The sequence below is a fragment of the Strix uralensis genome, chromosome Z, assembly GCF_047716275.1.
Source record: "Strix uralensis isolate ZFMK-TIS-50842 chromosome Z, bStrUra1, whole genome shotgun sequence".
Classification (NCBI taxonomy): Eukaryota; Metazoa; Chordata; class Aves; order Strigiformes; family Strigidae; genus Strix; species Strix uralensis.
The window spans coordinates 53517772-53527173 of NC_134012.1; the positions used below are offsets into that span (position 1 = coordinate 53517772).

Sequence of the window (9402 nt, forward strand, 5' to 3'; positions counted from 1 at the left end):
TTGAAGAACTGACCCTTATTGTATTTGCCTGCAGGAGGTGATTCACTATTATAAATTCTTCAATGACTGAGCTTCTGGAAATCTCTTTAAATAAAAGTGGAACTGGTTAACTGTATGTACGAACATGTGTTTTCACAGTCTCTCCTGTATTATTACATTTCAGAAAGCTTCTATAAAGTGCCAGGTGAACTTTTTAAAATAATGATAATAATAATAAAAAAAGAAAGTTTAAAAAAAAAAAAGAGCAAATCTCAGCTATTCAATTCCTGGTTTTATGCTGAAAACTAGGAACAGATGGTTACTTTCCATGTTACTTGAATCTGGTTATTGAACACCTCTATGGTTACGGGAGATTTTGCTTAGCACTTTTAACATACATTTCATTTATTGCACTATAAAATGCTACTTTGGAAAAACAGGTCTTTATATAGCTATAATTAAAACAGTCTTGCAGGAAGGCCCTTTAACAGGGAGAACATGGTTAACCTCATGACATCTGGACAATCAATCCTCTCCTTTTTACTGGGTATTTATGAAGTTATTAAAATTGTAAAATTACCAATGCCCAAAGTGAAATATTTTTCCAGTAGTTCTGAGTAAGGTTATCAGCTTCCCTACTTTATTTTATAAATGTTCTAGACCAGCCTCCATTGTGCTACACTAACGCTTGCTTTTGCACAGGAATTCAATAGTAGATCTGGTCATACATATTGACAGAGGTCAGCAGGTTCACATGGAAAGCTTTCCTCGGCCAAAGGGCAACACCTCTTCACCCAGCTCAAAAAGCACCGTCACACTGCTAGACAGCACTACAGAGCTTTAAGAACCTTGAGCTGTGCTTATTGTTAGACACCCATAGTTATCAATGTTTTTAACAGCTAAATCCCTTATGTAGCTTTCAAAACAGTTCGGTGTCTAGCAACAATAGACTTTGTTCTTTAATTACAGCAAGTGACCTCCCTGCCCTTTTATTTCACAGTGAATAAACTACACCCAAGGCCGGCAAGAAAAGTACATGAAAAGCATATCTCCATAACATCATTAGCATGTACTTAAATGATTTACATCTATAGGTAACATGCACAGTTTTGTGATTAAAACACCCTCAATGCTGCTATTAAAAAAGTGAAGATAAAATAAACAATACCAGCCAACATGTTCATTTGCTGAAGACAACTTTTAGATGTGAAATGCAGTCTTAAAGAGAGCAATAAGCTAATACAAGAGAAAAATTAAATCCTGAAGTATCACTAGACTGATTCATTTAAAACCTGCAGCCAGACACCTCCGATTGTAGCTTTTTATGTTCTGTATTACTTTCATGTAAACATACTGATTTTCACAGGCCAAATACAGTTTTTCTTATCTGAGTAAATTGTGACTGTTTGAATCCCAAAATCGCCCTGCAACACACACAAAGCAAATTCTTGCAGGTATTCTGAACACTTTTCAATGTATCGGCTGTTAAAAATTCAAAAAAACTTAGCTAAAAGAGATGAAGAGTTCATGCTGACAGTAACTGTGCTAAAAACAGTATGGATAAGAAATGGAAAATGGAGACAGGTTTTAACATCAAAAATCTTAGGAGTGGTTACCCTACCTGTCAAAGCTACTTATTCAGACATGTCACTGGTGGCTTAACCACAAAATGGGCTGCACGAATATAGCTCAAACATCTTAGAATTACAGCATACTTTGACTTTATCCACATATTAGGGGAGTGGCGACTTTTACAACATACTTGCGGTTTCTGCATAAAAGAGCCAGCAGAACACAGTCATTGATTTAATTAGGCTTCGTAAGATCCAATTTATCATGTTTTACATGACTTTCTGCTGCAAGGAAACAGAGTAAATAGACCAAAAATAGACATTAAAGCATGCTGTGAAAGCTAAACAGTGACTACCACTCCTGGGAACCTGCTTCAAGTTTTTCACAAATAGTAAACAAATGCAATATTATATTCCACACCACATACAAAAAACTGTAATTTTGAGTCAGCAGGCATGAACTCATTTGTATCTAAGAGGAAACATCCAAATTTATGAGACATGTCTTTCAGAACATTAAGATAACTAGAAATTGGTTTTAACATGCAGGCTTGAAAATTATGTATTTATCTACAGACACAAGGGGCTTTGTGCAAGTACAGCATGTATGTTCTAGTGTTAACTGTCAAAACAACACTTACGGAATCTAAAACCCTTAAAAATATATTTCTAATTATTATTAAACATTTGGGAGAAAAGCCAGGACAACAAACATACAACACTGAAGTTTCACTAATAGTACCACAAGCTGGGCTTAAGGTTGTAACCATTGGCAGCAGCGAGCTTTACTATTATTGTATGTCTAGAAGGGAACGTTCTTTGCGAAGAGAAATACTAAGGGATGTTATTTAAGACAGCAAGCAAGCACACCATTGTGCCAGACAATGGCCAACACTGCACGACTCTAATGTGCGAAGCCTGTGTTAAAGTCGGTGTGTGCCAACAGCAGTGGCTGTTGCTGGAAATGCAAGCTCCAAACCTCCTCCTGGAGCAACAGCTACAACACAAAGTGTACCACTGGCTCTGAACCGCTCCATACATGTTTGCTCTGAATTTGCATGCCATCCAAATTACGTTGCATGTAAGATTACTCGCATGTATATGGATTCTTCATACAATTTCCTGTGTGACTAGAGAGTAAAAAGAACACAAAACCGGGAGAAACCATACCACCCTCTAATCTCTGTTGCCATGACAGCAGCCTTTGAGATACTGAAATGTTCAGATTGCCAGCTAAACAAAATTGTTGAATGTGAACATTTGGCTGAGAGATTAAAAGGCTAAGGGGGTTGCAAAAGGGCAGTACCTCCCACATTCCAGGCAGCCACTGAATCCAATCAAATGGCTCTGACTCTTTAACCACAGCCATTGTGAAGACCGGATTAGGGCAATTTATCTAGATAGTTAAAACAGATTAGAGAACTGCAATTTGAAGACTATTGGCAACAGAAGTAAATGCCTACTGTACTAAGTTAATAAAGAGACCATGAGATTTTAGAACACCTTTCCACCGCGAACACAACTTTCATAAAGCACAAACATATATACATGAATAACAGCAATCTGTTTTTCTCATCTGCATTTAGAAAAGGTCACAAGGCTCATTCAAATTCAGCCGTAGATATGCTATCTTAAAAGCAATAATATGCATACAATATGAAATTTAATTTGTTCCTTGCCTGGAACAATAAACTCCTGAAATTATCTTCCCGTTTTAGCACATATCTGAACGAACAGCCAAATCTAATCCCCCAGTCAACTTAAATATTACACAAACTTCAACATGACCGAAATACAAAACAGTTAACAGGTCATAAAAAGACGTAACTTTTTTGTGAGACCTTCAGCCCTCACAGACACTTGCAGACCACAGAGTTAACACTGACCTGAAAGTTTTCCCATCACTGAACATTCATTCTGGGAAGTTGTAAAAGCAGGTAATTTAAGACCAACAGCTGACAATAAAGTCACAATCTAACACCCTGAGATTGTTCATTTGGGGGGTGTTGGTTTGCTTTATTTTTTCAGGCAGACCAGGTTGTCTTTGTTTAACAACCTGTAGAATTTATTGGACTTGTGATCTGGGCCAATGCTCGCCCGGAGGTCCCCCAGAAGACACCTTCTGCCCTATGGACAGAACAATTCCCGCCAACATCAGAACTTCCCTTGAACCAGTGGCTAACAAAAGCCAAGCTCTCCCTCCACCCTGCCTGACGAATAGTGTCATGGCCATCTATTCTTACAGAAAGCATCCTTCGTAATGTAAGATAAAGGAAGAAAAACACACACCCACATCTGATTTCTTTCATACATTTCAACCACTCAACAAATGAGTAGCTCACATCCAAGAGCTAGTGAGGCTCAGATAGGAAAGCTCTCCTGGACAGGAGACAAACTGCTCCCCTCTGTTCCGAAAGCTGCTTTGCACACATGCATCTCAGCACAAGGTGCCTTCCCCTCCTCCCAGCCTCCTCCTTCCAGGAAGACAAGAGGCACCGCCTGTCTGCTGGCTCCTTCCTCCCCGTCCTCCACACCAGCTTCTGGGGCCTCTGGGCTGCCGTACCACCGGAGCCCCAACACAATAAGCATCCTGTGTCCCACAAAGCCCAACGGCAGAGCCTGGGTATCTGCCGACGTCTCCTATTTCCCCCCCAGGCATAATCTCAACTCCAGACGGTGGGTCAGAGGAGAAGGGAGAGGGGTCCCTTTAGACTTTGGGAGAGGAATGGCAACGAATGCCCGCCGGTGTAGTGGAAAAGTGTCAGCACATACAAGACCTGCTGCTCCCAGAGCCTGAGCTACACATCCCCCTAGGCAAACACACAGACCTCCAGCCTGCAAACACATGCCATCCCACTGGTACCAACATTGCTGCTCTCTGCTAAAACCGGGGACAGCTCAATCAGGATCATCTTGGGGTTTCTCCTTCTGGGTGAGTGCGATCAAAAAGGACATACAAAACAGAAACATTCTCCAGGTCTGAGGACAGGGAGGGGAAATCATAAGAAGAGCAGCACACTCAAAACACAGTGTCTTCTTACTAGGGAAGAGGTCTCAGGGTCTCTGCTTTTTTTTTTTTTAGGAAGAAGAGAGGCATGTCACAAATACACGGCAGAGAGAAGGGCACAGGAGCCAAACACACAGTTGTGAGACATTTATTATAGACACAGGGAAAGAGGTGGAGAGGAGCTTTGTCCTACCTTTTCTGTTTTCAATTTCTTGATTCGCCTGGGGCTCTCCTCCTCCTCCTCTTCCTTCTTTACCAAAATAGAGTTCCCCATTAACCCTGAATCCGGTGTACTTTTGCTCACCTCCCCCACGGCAGAGGAGGTGCAGTGGAAGGGGCTGCTGCTTCCACCGCCTCCTCCCTTGGCCCCAAAGCCATAGAGGTGCCCAGGGGAAGCTTGGCTGCTGCCACCCCCACTGCCGTTGGGGTGGCCCTGCTGCAGGTCATGTTGCTTGTCCTTCCTGGATTTTCCTGCATCCTTATCCCGCTTGGAGCCTCTGCTGCCCGGAGCTTTACCTGGTTTCTCCTCTTTGTTTTTCCCACAAGAGGCAATGGTGGTAGTGTTGCTGGTGTTGTTATTATTGCCGTTTGGGTTACTGCTCATGCTTTGACCCAGTGCTGAATTCATGCCAGTTGCCTCTCCAGGGCGCCCTTGGACTTCCTGCCTCTTGCCAGCACTGCTGATCTCAGGAATCCCATACAAGGCAGCAGAAGGCAGAGATTTATTAGCATCCTTAGAAGTTTTACTCCTTTTCACTTTTGATTTGCTAGTCTCTTTGTGAGAGGAATTCCCCTGGGGAGCAGAGGGCTGAACAGAAGCAAATTTTAGGCCATCAGCTAAGGCTGAGGTAGCATTAGCCCCACTGGAAGCCAGACCCCCGCAATCCTTGGAGCTGGTGTTGCTGCTGCTGGTGGTATTAGTAGAATTATTCATCTCAAATTTCTGTCTGTCCTTCTCCAAATCGGCGTCCAAATCGATTATTAAATTCCCAACACCGATTTCCCAATCATCGCCACTGTCGTAAGTGTCAACCGCGTTTGGATCCACACCTTTTCCTGCAGTGGAAGTGTTCAATGACATCCTGAAGATGAGATCTCTAGAGTAAAAATTCGATGAAGTTTCCTTTGGAGATGTGGGGACATTCGTTTATCTCCGTTGGACTCGTCTTAAGTTCAACTCTTCTTGTCTTCCCTCCCCAAGTGTGTCTAGGTTCACAACCTGCAGTCCACGTCCAACTTGTCCTGTGAGGAGGGGAAAAGTTGAATATTTCTTGTCTGGGTGTTACTAGAATATAATACGACTAATAAAAAGGGGACAACATAGGGGCAGTGAAATCATTCACTGTTGCCACATTTTTTTCTTAAGTTTGTTAAACCAGAGGCAATGGCCGTGAGCTTTTATTAATGAGCATCTTTAATCTAGTTGTATACCAACATCCACATCTCTCTTAAAAAGTCATGTCCACAAAAAAAGAAAAAAAGGGAAAAAAAAAACCTACATTATTTAAATCCACAAAGCTCAGGAAATACAGTCTTAGAAGTGGTGCGTAGCTGTTGGAGCACATGTTGTAATCCAACCCCTTGGACCACCACCTAGGCATGAAAGGGAGAAAAGGAAGGACACAGATTCACTCTTCACTGCATTCCATGGATTTTGTGGCTTTAAAGCAGACCCTTGAAGTTTTGTGACTCTCCTGTATTATCTTTTACCCCCCTTCCACTTAATCTCTTGGGGGGGAGAGGAAGCGCTAGGGGAAGCGGGAAACCTAATTTTCCTTGCCACAATTGTTAAAAGCTTCTGTTAAAAAACAACCTTTAAACACAAATGTTTACTGGAAAATATTAAACTCCATAGATTAAAAAAAAAAAAAAAAAAAAAAAAGAAAAAAAGAAATAAAAAGATCTTTTTTCTTTAAAAAAATATTCTCAAGATAACAGTTCTAAAAAGCAGTTCTAATGTACTCCTAGGTCACACAACTGTTAGGTCTGTTAAATATAGTATTACTGACTGTACAGGAAACTGATTAAGACATACACTTTAAGTGATCTGCACCAAGGTGGCCTCAGTGACCGCAAATGAGTGTGTGTTTGACAAAGCTTAGTTAAAACGATTTTTAAAGGGATCTCTCCCTTTTACAGTCGACTGTCGAAATATTTATACATATATATGCATAATGCTTACCTTTAATCCTTTATCATTTTTTAATTAAACCAGCAAATCAAAATGCTGTTCCCACTCGTCTCAGCAACAACTCTGTGCCTCATTTTACTTAAAGAGCAAGTGATCAAGAAGTAGAAAGCAAGTATCATCTCAGCCAGTATAAATCGGTCAATAACATATCTCCCCCTACTTTGGCACACGTATCAGAAGTCCTTTTTTTGTTTGTTTAGGTTTTTTTCCTCCTTGCTTAAAGAAAAAAAAAATGCTGAGCCTCACAACTTTACCAGCTGGTAGGTAATATTTCACATTCAGAACTGAAGCATCAAGGACCAGATTTTTGTTTGTTTGCTTTTCCTGAATAAGCACCGAGAGGTAATAATCATCACAGTAATTAAAAAAAAAAAAAAAATGTATCCCCAACTTCACACTCCGTCTTCAGCCCCGGACCTGGGAGCCATCCTGATCAGTAAGTAATGATCCCATGAAACAAACCTACAGGCGCCCGGGTGTTACAAGACAGAATGTGCTAACATCGGGATAAATTAGTGAAAGGGAGGAAGGAAAAAAAGAAGAAGAAAGGACTGAAAATCTGGGCTGGATTCCGCCTGTTAGTTGGGAAGTGGCATTTTTTTCGCCCGTCCTGACAGATCTGATTTCTTGAAGTAACTTGAGGGGAAACGGGGGTGGAGGGGGGGATGGGAGGAGGCGGGGGGGGGGGGGGGGGGGCGAGGAAGAGGAGGAGGAGGAGCGGGGGGGGGGGGGGGAATCACTGATCTGATAAACGGGTTATCAAAACATTTTGTGGGAGTGGAGGAAGGACAGAGTGCTCTCAAACGAAGTAAATTTTCCCAGGGATAAAATTTCGGGGAGGGAGGTGTCTCTGTTCTCCCTCCCCCCCCCCCGCCTCAAATCAGCGCTTTTAAAAATAGTAATAAAAAAAGCATAGGCACAGATCAGAGTTTCAAACTGCTGTCTCGGAAAAAAAAATAATAAAAACCTGGGAGCTTGGGCTAATCAGTCACGCGGTAAGTAATTCAGTAATTAGAGTCCGAGGAGATAAAGCAGACGACCTTTTTTTTCGGGACAGATCGCTCCCACCTTATTGTCTCGGCAAACCTCGCAGCCTGCTTCTATCCCCCTTCCTCCCCGCCCCCCCCGACCGCCCCCGAGTCAGACAGTCTCGGAGCTTTAGCTTAGTATTTTTAATTAGCCGGCGATGGGAAGCTAAAAGCCGTAATGAATTGCCGGTGGCGGGCGGGCGGGTGGGGGAGGGGCGCTCGCGCCAGCAACCGCCAACCCCCGAGGCGCGGCGGTTCCGTTACAGTTCAGGCCGCCCGCGTCACGTGAGGCTGGCGGGCTCCATTGGTTGTCGTGAGAACAAAAATGGGTGACAAGCGTATCCAGCGAGTACGGGTCGGGTCTTTAACACACAACCACCACACTACGACAGACAGACAGACAGACAGAGACAGGCAGACAGACAGACAGGCAGGCGGGCACAGCCCGTCAGCTCTGCCTCTCGCCACCGCAGCCGAGGGGATCCCTGGAGCCTTGGGGGTGCCGCAGCCAAGCGGGTGCTCCCGAGAAGCACCTTACAAGCCCCCCCTGCCACCTCCCGGCGGCCCGACGGGGGGGGGTGCCGTTACCTCGGGGCTTTCCTCTCCTCTCGCCTCGGGACAGCGAGCAGCGGCCGGCTGGCAGGCCGAGGCGGGGGGAAACGGCCGAGGCATCGGCGACCAACGGGCGATCCCGCACACCCCCCCGCGCCCCTCCGGCCTCGCGCTTCTGGCGTCTCCGTGTGACTGGAGAAATGCCTCCCGTGTCGCCGGGACCTGTCGGTACCCCATCACTCCTCCTAACGAGCGCCTTGCTCTCGGTGCCAAGGGGGAGGGGGAGGTATGCAGGCTTGTCTGTAATTGTGTCACTTTTATTTTCCCCCCTTGGTTAGTTACAACCCCAAAAAGGCACTAGGCTTTAACGCCCCCCAAGTGCACCGTCAAGTATGATTTGTGTGACTACAGTGCTTTCACCCTCTTACTTCCCTCAAGTAACTCATCCTGCTTGTGGGATTTTTTTTCTTTTTAAAATCCCCCAAAAAACCTAGTTATCTCAACTCCCAGAACTCTTTTTAACACTCCCCTTTGCAGAGAAAAAAAAATCCCCTCTAAGTGCTATAGACACACCACGCAACCGTACTTACGATCTGTATTGGATCGAGTTGACCTTTTCCTTCTAACTGCATTGAGTGTGTTTTTGTTGCAGCCGCTTTTTATTTTAAGAAAAAAAATCTAATGTCTTCAACAGATTTATTGTGTTTGGAAGAAGAGAGCACCAGATACCATGAACCTTCCTTTCTTTCTAGAAACAAAACGAAAATAAAAACGGGGGAGAGAAGAAAAAACAGCATCTGCATCTGTCCCCCCACACGCGGACACACACACAGGGGACACGGGCGCTGCCCCACGGCGGCGGCCGAGGCGGGGGAGTGGGAGCGGGCTCCGGCGCGGTACCTGAGAGGGACTTTTCTTTGTTCACAATGCCGTTTCCCTCCTGGCCAATCAGAAGCCAGCTTTTATGAAACCGGGCTCTCTGATTGGTCCGGCTCTCCTCTTGCCTGCCGGCGAGGGTGAGAGACAGAAACACGCGCGCACACACACACACACACGCACACACACGCGCGCGCG

The 9402-nt window shown here is 44.4% G+C and overlaps 1 protein-coding gene across 3 annotated transcripts in view; it reads right to left on the reverse strand.

Moving 5' to 3' along the window:
* Positions 1-9087, reverse strand: part of ZNF608 (zinc finger protein 608) — a 90784-nt gene extending 81697 nt beyond the window's left edge. For 2 of the 3 annotated variants that reach the window (XM_074856487.1, XM_074856489.1), the window contains exons 1-2: positions 6740-7215; positions 4751-5799 (exon numbers count right to left, since the gene is read on the reverse strand). In XM_074856487.1, coding sequence (XP_074712588.1) covers positions 4751-5638 — 888 coding nt within the window. In that variant the 5' untranslated portion in view covers positions 5639-5799; positions 6740-7215. Of the gene's footprint in view, positions 1-4750; positions 5800-6056; positions 6151-6739; positions 7216-8918 lie in introns of those variants that run through there. The other variant, XM_074856488.1, reaches the window with a different exon arrangement.
* Positions 9088-9402: the final 315 nt, after the last annotated feature.